The following is a 13,259-nucleotide window of genomic DNA, read 5'->3' as shown; positions in this document are numbered from 1 at the left end:
TTGTCGGCGAAACGAACACATTGCAGCACATTCATGCATTTACAAGCACGCAGTATGGCCGCGGACAATGGTATGTCAAATGGCCAGGAAACGGCCTCGCTAAATGGGGAACCAGCCATGAAGAGACCCCGAGAGAGTGAGGTTGAATCTTTACGGATTCCTCGGGAGCCAAAGAATAAAGTGACAGTAGTTCTTGGGGCCCAATGGGGTGACGAAGGAAAGGGCAAAGTGGTGGACCTCTTGGCTATGGATGCAGATATTGTATGCAGGTGCCAGGTAAGCACTCCATGCTAGCTAACGGAGAAGCCAAAGTAACGTTAGCTGAAGCTACTTCGATAACGTTAACTCTTAACTGCCAGTGAAATGTGCATGTTAACTGGTTGAAGTTCGTGAAGTGTAATAATATTTTTGTCTAGTGTAATTACTAATGTTACCCGATTTAGCAATGAAACCTAAGTAACGCTAGACAACGTGGTCAAACAAAACACTAGCTAGCTCCATTTCCCCAAAGTAACGAAGGTCAGGCATTAACCACAACTTGCAGGCCTTTGGTAACGTTGTGCTTTAGTGCAAAACATGTAATGATACAGTAATCGATAGGTGTGAACAAAATGGTTCGTTGAAATATGAATTTCTTTGAAGTAGAACGTTAATGGTATGATGGGCTTTGGGTTTACGTAAACCGCGTTAATCGTAGAAGTTGGTCACAGAAAAGTGTTAACGTTAGCCACCCCTCGTATTTAACATAGCTGCTTCATCTAGATACGTTAGATAACATACAGCGACCGTTAATGGCAGGCTTTGTCAAATTACTTTACTAAGTCCTAAATTACTGGGAAAATTGAGTTAGTCGGAAACTCGAAGAACAAACTTTGGAAATGGTGGTATGCTAATGTAGTTAGCGGGCCAACTAGGCTGATTGATTAACTTGCTAACTTAAATTACATAGCTTTGGTATGGTTAATAGCGACAGCTGTCGGCGAGATTGCAACGTTGCCCGAAGTCATCAACTCTCGCAGTTTCTTGTGTTTTTGTAGGTATAGTGTTTAGAATACATTTTGCAGAGATGTAGCTACGTAATGCACGCACGGAGAGATGGTCTAGTTCTGCTTGTGTATGATGGAATCCAATTATTAATGTCCTATGTGTCACCAGGGAGGAAACAACGCAGGTCACACCGTGGTGGTGGACTCGGTGGAGTACGATTTCCACCTGCTGCCCAGTGGAGTGCTGAACAAAAAGGCCATGTCCTTTATTGGTATGTGATCAAAATATATGCCTCTTCAGCCCTTCTACCCATCACAAACAATGACATCTGCAGTGCACAGAGTAATTGTGTTAAGGTTTTTAATCCAAAACTGCTGCTACAGCACTGTATTCATGCCCTTAATCTGTATCAATAATCAGGTGTTTCTCTTCATAGGCAACGGGGTTGTGATACATCTGCCTGGGTTGTTTGATGAGGCTGAAAAAAACCTACAGAAAGGAAAAGGTGATTTTGCTTGAGTAACATGTTCAGTTAGAAACCAGTCTATTAACTATATAACTATATTAACTATATTACTTTTGATTTTTCCTATCTGTTTTTAGGACTTGCAGGATGGGAGGAAAGACTGAAGATTTCTGATCGTGCACACCTTGGTAAGAGCCTTCTCATTATTCTACCAATATATTTGTCTTGATAATATAGTGAAAGTGTGTTTTTTCCCAGTTGCATGGTTATTTGCATATTCAAGTGGTTGTGACATCTGGAGTAAAATGTCTCATGTTTTGTATTCTGACAGTGTTCAACTTTCATCAAGCTGTTGATGGAATACAGGAGCAACAAAGACAACTGCAGGCTGGGAAAAAGTAAGTGCATGCACGACCTCAGTGTCATAAACATATCCCTTATGTAGGTCCGTTCACCCATTGGAATAGTTGATATTGAGCACTGAGAATAAGCATCTTTGGCTTGGTTGCTGGCCGTGGTCCTGGCATACCAATAGTAGAGATGGTGTGCAAGCGATGCAATGCCAGACTTTGATGTGGATGTGTATGGAGGTTTGAAATCAGGGTGGGGTGAGTGATGGCTCTTAATCATTCCTATGGACCCCCTGCGTTATTTAGTAATTGACAGTACAACATCAGTTTTTAATGGTATTGTTCCTCATCTCCGGTGCAATCAATAGTTCACCTGTTGAATTAAGTATTTGCAGAGCTCTCTCTTAACAAAGGTCATACTTAAATGTGCTTTGTAGCTTCTTTGAGATTGGTTATGTGGTGAAAAGTGACATTTGCTGTCTCGTAATCCTATGTTAAATGGAAGTTAACATTGCATTCTTGAGTCATATAATTTAAGGTAGGCAAACAACTGTTTGCTAAACCATGGATGAGCTGCTGTTTAATTAGTGCTCTCAATGATTCAGAATTGTCTTAAGGCGTTTTCACACCGACAGCCTTTAGTTTGTTTTAATCGAACTCGAGTGCCTTTGAGCCCTTGTTTCGGTTCGTTTGTGTTGGTCGGAATGCAACGATCGCATTCAGGTGCGCACCAAATTGATCGGTCTGAGGCCTCCAAAAAGAGGTGGTCTCAGTCTGCAACCATCTAACGAACTCTGGTGCGGTCCTGCTGGTGAAAAAAGCCAACCTGAAACACACAGGTCCAACGGTGTAGTTGTAGTGAATTATGGGAGTTAAGATCACTGGATCATTGGTCAAATTTGGTATTTGGTAATTACGTAAAGCATGGATAAATGTGGATGCGTGAGGAGATACAAACAATGTTTTGAACATGTATGGTTGGCTGAGTAGCTGACATGGCAGCGCCAATCGGATTATTTTCTAGCTGCATTCACAACTTGTTGTTTGGTGTAAGGTGGCCATTAGCAGTGCTATCTGCCAGGTTTTCCCAAAATACAAAGTATGGCCCTGCATGTGTTAATATCTATTGACGATGTGAAAATTTGAGGCCGATTTGAGCATAACCAATTTTAAACAAGACTTTTTTTCTTTGGTGTATATAGTTTGGGAACTACCAAAAAAGGCATTGGCCCAGCATACTCTTCTAAAGCTGCCCGCAATGGACTGAGGGTGTGTGATTTGGTGGATGACTTCGCAGTCTTTGAGGAGAAGTGAGTATTCAACCTTTCCATTTGTGTTTCTTAGAAACCATTTTACTGGTTGTTCATGGATAGAGAAGCTCATCTATGAATATTATTTAAACAAAAAAACAAACAATAGCCCCTGTACCTGAATTGTGTGTAATGGCTATAAATTAAAAATATAATTTGGTATGCTGGGAGGTTAATAGTGAGGACGTTATGAGCATATTAATTTAATTGATTTAAATAATTATTGGTTGTGTGTTGTAGATTCCGAGTTCTGGCAGGTCATTTTCAGGCCATGTATCCTAATCTCAACATTGATGTTGATGCTGAATTAGACCAGCTGAAGGTGGGTTATCATCTGGTCCCTGATGCTCATTTATTGCACATCATCATTTGTGACCTTGAAAGGCGAAACCAGTCGTTTTGGTAAAATTTACAAAATTAAGTTAATGTGCTCACATGAACGGCCATTGACTAAGCTTTCCAACGATATGTATATCGAGGGTATTGCAAAAAGTATCGCTAAGATAACCGCATCCAAAGTTGGCATGGTTCTCCTGTCACGATACGCCAGAAGAGGAGAAAATCACCTTTTTAAGTAAATTGTCACGTGCGATAGTGTGAGGACACAGCTATTATTAGCCTTACGGTAGCGTGATTTTGAAGCGGATGACTGACTATGTCCAGTTTTATCAACCGAGTGAGTGTCTTTTTCTGCCCCCTAGTTAATACCAGGGACGGTCATAAGGTATCACTATAGACTATAATTAATGTATTTCGGGGGAAGCAAGGGGAGAAGAAGTTCTGTGTACACAGATTGTGTAGGCCAGGGGTTCCCAAACTGTGGTACGCGTACCCCCGGTGGTACGCGAGCTGCTTCTAGGGGGTACGTGAGATGAAAAGGGCTATGGCGGACAGGTATAAAATGAAAATTTTAAATCTTTTGTAATTAATTCATGAATAAATACATAATTTCGAATCAGGTCATAATGATATGATACATGAAGTTAAAGGATATCATTTATAAACTCTGTATGTGTTCATCAAAAAAAGGCCAGCTTATTAAACATAACGCCTGGAATAGCTAATAGAATGCGTTACTTTTGAATGTGTTGGATGGTCCGTGGGGGGAAAGTTTCGCGGATATAACAGGTTTTTGAAAACAACAAAAACAGAAAGGAGGGAAGGAGCAAAGCTAGGAGTTATTTCAGATGGGCAAGAAAGGTAACATAGCTAGGCTTTACATTTAACAAACTAAAGGTAGCCTAAGTTTAGCCTTTCTAGGCTGTATAGCCTAATGTTGTCCAAACGAATACATCCTTGTCATGCGTTGTTGTAGGCCTATTATAAGATAAGATATTGTATGTGGATGTAGTTAGGCTACTATGCAGGCTCATTATACTGCTGTTATAATTTTCATAACTTTTTAACTGACCAAATGCACGCACCTAAAACCGGGAAACGGACAAATATTGTCAGGGGGGGGGGGGGGGGGTTATAGAATGCGTTACGTTTTTATGTGTTTATGTGTCGGATGGTGGGGGTACGCGAGCCGAGTCGGAATGTAGGCGGTGGTACGCGGGGGGGAAAAGTTTGGGAACCGCTGGTGTAGGCTATAGGCCCACTTTTAAAATGTGCTACGTCCAGGGCCTGAAGTTAACTTTTTTGGCCACCAGCCACTGTGGCAGGTGAATTTTGAAATCCACCTGCCACAGTGTTTTTTTACCAGCCAAAATTATTTTGTGCCCAAAATAAAGGTGAACGACTCAGAAAATGCATAAGAATGGTTCTTGAACTTGTACAGAATACACATTACAGTACTCAAGTAAAAGTAAAAAAGTACTTTGTTAATAAATTACTCAAGTAGGCCTAACAAGTTACTTTTTTGTAGGCCTTCATTTTTATATTTTTGATGGACCTTTAAAGGGATACAAAAGTATCCTTTATGCCTATTTGCTTTTCTCCTCCTCTGTAGGCTAATCATATAGTCAAACATATTTTAAAAGCCCAATTCAAATATATTTTATTTAATATACTTTGTCATAGCCAGAATAAGCATTATGTGGCTATGGATTGAAAAGCAGTCTTCCAATACATTGCACCTGATTCTTCTGCTTTGCATTGCTAGAAGTCTGTTTATAACTTAACCATACAGACAATGTAACCTAAAAACAATGGCTATATTATGGGTAGACCTATATTTAGGCCAGGGCTGGGCAACTAATTTCCCCAAGGGGCCACATGACAAACTGGGACTGTTGAGGAGGGCCGGACCCAAAATACCGAACTCAAGTCTGAACTCAATTCTGTCCAATTCTATTCTGTTCTTCAATATCTATATAATTAGGCTAGGCCATGAAAATGTGAAGGAGTCAGTACAACCATAGGCCTGTGCCACCATTTCATCAACACTCAGCAATATTTCATCATTAAATCATTACCATCATTAAATTAACTCTATGCAGAATTAGACTATGAAAATGTGGAGACGTAGGCTGTCATTAGTTAATCAACATGCACAAAGAAAACTATTTTAAAAATGTAGGCTATGTTTTTGCTTTAACTTTATGCACAAAACTGTGATTGGTCAACTCGCCCTGTGTGTTGAGCCGGCTGCTTCAAGCAACCTGTGGTTCATACTAGTTCGCTAACATAAGCTTTGCAAATAAACTCTGCCAGTAACGTTTTGAAATTAACACTTCGTATCGCCAACAAACAGCAGGAGTTCGTTCTGACAACCTTTGCGGTGGTGAGCGACGCAGACATAAGACACACAAAACTTTGAAAGGTTTACGCCGACTTAAAGGCAACTGCATTGTGTCGACGCAGAAGCATAAATTCTATTCACCAGCACAATTCAGTGAGGGTGTTTAGGCCTACATCGTATGCATCCACGCACAAATGTATGGGCGTACAAATAGCAGTCGCTTTCAAAATAAAAGCAACGATATTGATTTGCGTGCATTATCTCTATGCTAGGCTCTTGACTATTTGTTCTTTCACGGACCTTACGCGGGCCGGTCAGGGAAAGCCCACGGGCCGGATGTTGCCCATGTATGATTTAGGCTATAATAGCCTAGGCATATCCACTCGGGCAGAGCGACAGAGCAGGCTATCTGTTTTCTCATCCGACCGTCTCGTGTCATGTCCTGCAACATTGAGGCTACATAAATGAATGCTAGGCTTTTTCTAACTTGTATGCTCGATTTCCAGTGCATTTGCTTTGCTTGTAAATTAAGTTGTAGGCCTACTTTCCTTGTCCAATGTGCTTGTTGAACGATGCTGGCCAGAAATGAATATAGGTGGAAGTTTCCGTGTCATGTCATACCTCTAGTCTCGTTGGCACTCTGGCAGCCTCACCAGAAGATGCAGCAACTGGCAGGACGTCATTGCGTTAACTGAGTTGTTAGCTATATAGAACATCTACTTCTGTGTAGTAGGCATAGGCCAGCCATTACTTTTATAATCGCGGGGAAACGTAGCAATGCTTTCTGAAGCCCTGTTTCTTTTCTACCACGCCGTTGTGTACCGGCGAGAGGTGCTCTTTTCTCCCTTGAGATACTTTCTCCAATAATAAACTTGTTTTCGTAACGAAAGGCAATTCAAAATGTAGCGGAGTAAAGAGTACATTTCCTACGGCAATCCCGACAGTGCATCTCCTTGCTCAGTGTTGTGTTGTCTTATTGGCTACCCGCCAACGTGGCAGGTAGATTGACAGTTTCACCCGCCAATCACAAAAGTTACCCGCATTTGGCGTGTGGGCGGCTGCCAATTTCATGCCCTGGCTACGTCAATGGAATACTTCTCCTGGTCCGTAAAATGACGCCAAGATATTTCTAAAAGTTCGTGCTGTTGACCGTTCGTGCCCTGAAAGGCAAGTCTTTCACATTCATATTCGGTTACATCTGCCAAGAACGATAGAGAGCTTACACATTGTGTAACGAGTAGCCTAATGAGTAGGCTACATTTTAGCTCTACCATAAAACCTTATAGAGGCGTGGACAAATGGAATGACTGCTAATGTGTTTAATCTTCACCTAAATAAAGTCAGGGTTTAACAGTCAAAACGTATGTTTATCCGTGAAATTTGTTCACAATATGAAAGTGTAGACTGTATGTGAATTATGCGAAAACGTGAAATTTGACATTTTAACCTGTACGTTTGTTTATCGTGGATTTTTCTCAAAATAGCACTGTGAGCAAGACGACTGGTTTCGCCTTGCAGGGTCACATTTGATATATGAAGCCGGTAGTCAATGCGTGTGTTTAGAGCAATTTTAACCATGTATATATGCAGCCATTTTTGTGATTCCTGATTTCTGTATATATAATACCATACTCTTTTCATAGGGATTTGCTGAGAGGTTGCGCCCCTTGGTGACTGATGGAGTGTATTTCATGCACAAAGCTCTGACTGGACCAAGCAAGAAGATTCTAGTAGAGGGGGCTAATGCAGCTCTCTTGGATATTGACTTTGGTGAGTTTCAGAAAGGACAGTTCGCTGACCTCCGTGTACTGAAGGGACAAACTACTTTATAACCTGCAAGGGGATGATCCATGTTCCCCTTAATAATAATAATAATAATAATAATATTATTTCTTTCTATTATTTCTTTCTATTATTTCTTTTTTTCTTTAAGGAACCTACCCGTTTGTGACCTCATCCAACTGCACAGTGGGAGGTGTATGCACAGGGCTCGGAGTGCCTCCGTCCCATGTGGGTCGCGTCTATGGCGTGGTGAAGGCCTACACCACCAGAGTTGGAGTTGGAGCTTTCCCAACAGAGCAGGACAATGTATGGCTTACTACTTCTGTTGTAGTAAAACTCACTGCTACATGGGTTCTCATTTGTAGTAGTTTTTGCTCTTGTGTAACCTGATTAGAGTTGTGGTGTGTTTGTGTGCAGGACACAGGCTCTCTGCTGCAGTCTCGCGGGAGAGAGTTTGGGGTCACCACCGGCAGACGACGTCGCTGTGGCTGGTTGGACCTGGTTCTAGTCGGATATGCCCACATGATCAATGGATTCACTGCGTGAGTACAAGCCCCCACTCTCTGTAGTCCAGGGGTCTCAAACACCCGGCCCGCGGGCCAAATCCGGCCCGCGTCCGGCCCAATTCCGGCCCGCGACGTATGTCAAAATAATAATGTAATCCGGCCCTTGAGACTATTTTTAATTGCGACAAACAACGATACTTATTAAAATAGACGATAGTTCCAAGTATGGTGACAAATCTCATTTGTACTCTGCTCCACTATGTGCTAGACATCCAGAGTTTCATTCAAACCCAAAATCGCTGCGCAAAGTTTTCAGGAAATACTTGTATTACACGCGAGAAACACAAAGACGTGCATTTGTAATGACGCGGAAGCGATGCAGGCCATAGTGTTGCATAAATTGAAGCAGAAATTAAGCAGAAATAGGCCTACACCAAATGTTAAAAAAACGTTTATGTGTGATTAAGTCTTAGGTAGGCTATGCTATTCACCTATTCTAAATCTGAAGGAGAATATCCTTTTGGGGATTATGATCGATCGTCTATTGAATGGAGGTGCGTCTGCGTGTATACAACGGTGTCCACTAAGCATACCATGCTTATTTCGAGCCTCTGCCCAACATAGCTTGGAGGTTGCAGTGGTAATCTTGATAGTGTCCGTAATGGACGTGGTACAGACAGCAGGGCTAGTAGAAATAGGGCTCTAAACTACAAAGGCACCCGCAATATGATGCGAACTTCTGGGTACTCAGATTACCCGCGATAGGAACTGATTTGACCAGAATACTTTATTGTAGGCCTTGTGGTTTAGAAACCATATACATCTTAGGTGTTGGTATACATCTTAGGTGTTTTCCTGTTAATTTGTTATGTGGGTAATATGAAAAAAGGAAAGTAAACCTGCTCAAATATGTTCATCCAGTATTTACTGAAAGGTGCATAATTTGAGGTGCTTGCCATCCTGTGGCAAATTAGATGGGTAAATTTACCCCCTTCATAAACTTTTGTTTTACTCAAAGATTTTTACATTTACAGTAGGACTTTATCTCTGGCCACTTTCAAGCCATGGCCTTTTGACATTTTGATATAAAAATCCAATGGTGTTGCTTTCTTAACCCTGACGCCTATAGTTTGCCAGGTTTAAAAAAGTTATGAGAGGAAAATATTTTTATTTGGTGTGAAACACACACATACCTGTTTTATGCTTTTCATTTGTTTTATAATTTGTATTAATATTTATTTTATCATTATTTTATTTATAATCTAAGGTTGCTAGCACAGGTGTCTAAAACTAGATAAAAACACTTGCACTTTCTGTTTGCAGTTTTGTGTGGTATTTGAAAAAAAGAACATTGCATTTTCAGAAATAGCCGGCCCTCCAATCAGATGACGTTGGCAGAATTGGCCCCCAGCTCATTTGAGTTTGAGACCCCTGCTGTAGTCATTCAGATGTTCCTGTTTTTTTTTTCTTTTTTTCTTTTTTTCTTCATGTGTTCATGCCGTTCATCATTTCCCCTATCAGCATTGCCCTGACGAAATTGGACATCCTGGACACTCTGCCTGAGATCAAAATAGGTGTTGCGTACACCGTTGATGGACAAGCCCTTCCCAGTTTCCCTGGTAACATGCTGTTATTTTGCCTACCTATCAAACTGTTTTACATTGTTTCTTTGATGTTTTAAGGTGTGCTTTTTACTTGACTTGGCTTTCTGCTCTGCGCAGCAAATATGGACATGTTGACTCGGGTGTCAGTGGAGTACGAGACCCTGCCCGGATGGTGCTGCAGCACTGAAGCCGTGCGTTGTTTTGATGAGCTGCCTTCTCAAGCACAGGACTACATCCGCTTCATCGAGAAGTTTCTGCAAGTGCCAGGTATTGCTCTTGGCTTGGTACGGGAAAACAATCGATTTTACCTAGCTTGAGTTGCTGCAGCTAGCAGCCAGGCAGCTACAGTGCTACACTCTGGGGACATGAACATGGGGGGGGCGCTCACCAGCATGCCCCCAGAGTGTAGCGCTGTAGCTGCCTGGCTGCAGCAACTCCAGCTAGGTAAAACCGAAAAATCGACAGTACTCAGTGACCTTGAGAAACAGAGATCTATGTGAAAAATCAACGGAATTCCCCCCTAACAATGTCACACATAGAATTGCTGATTAGCCTAAGTGCAGCTTTAGGGTTTATCTGTGTGTGTTTAGGAAAAGGGGAAACTGTTTGGTGTCTCTTCGGGTGTGTTCAGATTCATGTAGTTGTTTACAGCGCTGGCTTAAAGCAATGCATGCTGGACTTTTGCACAATTCCAACATGCATTGTGTTAAGTCCAGCTTGCATTTCTTTAAGCCAGCGCTGTAAATGGCTATTTGAAAATGAACGCACCCTGTTCCTAAGTGTCCTGTAATTAGACCTGTCACTAATTACATATCCATCTGAATTTGATTATTTCAGATGACTGCAATTGCTCCGCAATTGCTCCGCAAAACTAACAAACATATGACATATTTCTGTGTAATTTTCCTCTTTGAGGTTTGACTGGTGCTTATGACGTCATCATCTTGCGCCTTTCTGCTGAGGTTTAATGACAAATGAGTGGAGAATTAGTGGCACCTATTGTTTATATTAAGGCATTCACCTTTTAATATTTGATAGAACACATTTCAGGGAGTTTGTTGACATTAAAGGAGAATTCCGGTGTGATATTGACCTAAAGTGTATTGAAACATGATACCGAGTGTGAACGTATGTCTCATAGCCCATCTCGGCTTGTCCCCTGCACTCCAAAATCTGGCGCTAGTTAGCCGATGCTACCAACAGCGTTTTCAATTGTGGTGCTTCGGCATCGGGCTAGCCATGCAAATAAATCACTGTTTTACACCATTTACGAGGCTCAATGTACAATGTATCTCCACACTTCATTGGTAGACTTCCGAGGGCCCTGACATTTAAAACGAGACATTGAGAACTTTGAAAAAGCACTGGTAGTTTACTTACAAGACGATTTATACAGACAGTAGCGTTTACAGCCATCTTGAATTTAGTCACGATAAGTCGAGCGACGAGTAAGAATGAACAGGTATGATAAGGGATCAGATTCCAAAAATAATTCAGTGGAAATGCATGGATTCCAGTTGCTGCTACTGGAAGAAACTGGAATCCATGCATTTCAATATCACACCGGAATTCTCCTTTAACATACTGGATATATTTGCAAAGCCATGTACCATTGCATGTTATTGATACTGCTGCTGCAAGACTATTAACTGTGTTCAACATTATATGCAATTAATTTAATTGCCCTGCTCAAGTTTTATTTGCTGACTTAAAACAGACAAATTGTTGCCTTGCTAATTTTAACCATTTTACATTGTCTGTCTTTTCTTTTGTAGTGAAATGGGTTGGAGTCGGCAAGTCGCGTGAAAGCATGATCAAGCTGTTTTGATCTAGTGTGGCACACAGTGTCCCACAAGTATGTGGGACTCGTCCACATTTTGTGGATCAATGCAAAGATGTTAAATATTGCACCACATAACGTCCCACATAATGTTCCAGTCAAACATCAGCACCAGCAGCAGATTGAGACCACAGGTTCCGTGTAACCTGACCATCTAACCTTTAAATGGTTCACCAGACCAGTGCCCACTTACATTCCATAAAGGCTTTTTTATATCAGAAATATTCCAGCACACAAAAAAAGAATGACTGACCATGACGTTGTGGTCATATGTGATGGAATCTGGGCATTCTGTTTCAACGGAGGATTTGAAGGAGTATTACAGGCCTTCTACCTGTGTTGTTTTTTTTTTTTTCCTCCCCTACTGATAATGTCATGAAGGTTTTGGAAAAGAACTTTGATTTGTGGTGTGTTTAATTTGAAGGTTGATATTAAGTGAACATCCTTGTAGCATAACTGTACAAATGGTTTCATATAGTTATTTTTATTCACTGAAGGTTATTTTCATTAACTGAGAACTTTGTGACCTCAAAATGATTTCACGTAAGTCCTGTGATTTTTCTGCACCTGATTTCCATCCTCTCTTTTGGTTATTTGTGTTTTGTTGCTAGCTAGCTAAGGCTCAAAATTACACTTCTAAGCAATAGCCTGTGAACTATTCAGACTATTCTAATGTCTCATCTTGTTTACATTTTTACAATGTATAACCTTAAATATGAAATGAGACCATATTCATTGAGCAGACCTCCACTTGGATTAGGAGGGAAAGAGCATTTTAGGCTGTGTTTACCTGATGCAAAGGAAATTGATAACCACAGACAGACTTAGCAAAAATGCTTTCATAGCTCGTGTTCACTTATTGGTTAGATGTGACCCAACCTAATAAATAACACAAATAAAACAATTTAATGAGGGGAAGGAAAATTGGCTATAGCTAAATTACTTGTGCCAAGGACCACAAGCAAGTGTTATAGGACTTTCTTTCATTTTTAGTCTGTCCCAAATTAAAATGAAAAGCCTTAAAATAGGCATATGGTTGAATTTTACCACTGGACTGGATGTGCAGATGTGATTGTTATCGTTTTTTCAAAAATACATTTAACATTTTGTTGACTGTTGAAGCAATCTTCTTATTTTGCTTTGCCCATATGATGTATATTATACCGCTGTTTAAAAAAAATTATAAAATCTTATACATAAACACTTGCACTGTAGCCTAATTATCAAGCAATGTCATTCTGAAACCATGCACTTTTGGTGCATAGGCTACCTATGGCCGTGGGTGCTCCAGTGAAGAGCTTTGTAATAAGAATCTAAGAGCTTTCATGGATCTAACCTGATGATTCCCCCCCTTTGAATTGGTGTCAATGTGTAACTGCAACAGCTGCTGAATGAATAGTTGTAGTCAGTAACAACACTTAAAGATTCTTTTTTATCCAATTTTTTTCTTTGAATGGTAAAGAACATTATTTTAATCACAAAGGATCACAAGCAAATATTTGTATGTTAAAATAATCAAAGCTCACTGGCATTCCTATGCATATTATGTCAACATTTTTGACTCATTATCTGCTCTTTCAGAACAATAAAATGTTTGAGCTGCATGTTTGTTGACTTACGCTTTTGTAAGCAAAAATGGTCTTTCAGAAATGTAATTAGGAAACGGGTTAAGTTATGAAAAATAATGTTATAATGTTAAATATGTGTGATAACCAGAAGCACCACTTAATT

General features: G+C 40.6%; 1 protein-coding gene across 1 annotated transcript; it reads left to right on the top strand.

Annotated features, from left to right (window-relative positions):
- adssl (adenylosuccinate synthase, like) lies at nucleotides 1–13,132 on the top strand. The gene is made up of 13 exons (XM_076273848.1): nucleotides 1–276; nucleotides 1,156–1,258; nucleotides 1,424–1,492; nucleotides 1,591–1,641; nucleotides 1,785–1,851; nucleotides 3,006–3,113; nucleotides 3,354–3,435; nucleotides 7,440–7,566; nucleotides 7,730–7,884; nucleotides 7,996–8,120; nucleotides 9,606–9,703; nucleotides 9,806–9,955; nucleotides 11,464–13,132. Exons 1-13 carry the CDS (start codon nucleotides 34–36, stop codon nucleotides 11,514–11,516), a joined length of 1,431 nt encoding a protein of 476 aa, XP_076129963.1. The 5' UTR covers nucleotides 1–33; the 3' UTR covers nucleotides 11,517–13,132.
- Nucleotides 13,133–13,259: the final 127 nt, after the last annotated feature.

The sequence above is a fragment of the Alosa pseudoharengus genome, unplaced genomic scaffold (assembly GCF_046254945.1).
Source record: "Alosa pseudoharengus isolate Yale_2024_CS ecotype anadromous, Long Island Sound unplaced genomic scaffold, YU_APseudo_1.1 YU_APseudo_1.1_scf_8, whole genome shotgun sequence".
NCBI lineage: Eukaryota > Metazoa > Chordata > Actinopteri > Clupeiformes > Clupeidae > Alosa > Alosa pseudoharengus.
Note: the sequence above shows the minus strand (reverse complement) of the source record. Positions and strands in the feature narration are given on the sequence as shown.

What these genes read in the sequence shown, in the direction of transcription:
- adssl (XM_076273848.1), top strand. Translation starts at nt 34, where the DNA reads ATGCATTTACAAGCACGCAGTATGGCCGCGGACAATGGTATGTCAAAT. An exon ending in ATATTGTATGCAGGTGCCAG is followed by an intron (nt 277 to 1,155) that starts GTAAGCACTCCA and finishes ATGTGTCACCAG; the next exon opens with GGAGGAAACAACGCAGGTCA. An exon ending in AAACCTACAGAAAGGAAAAG is followed by an intron (nt 1,493 to 1,590) that starts GTGATTTTGCTT and finishes ATCTGTTTTTAG; the next exon opens with GACTTGCAGGATGGGAGGAA.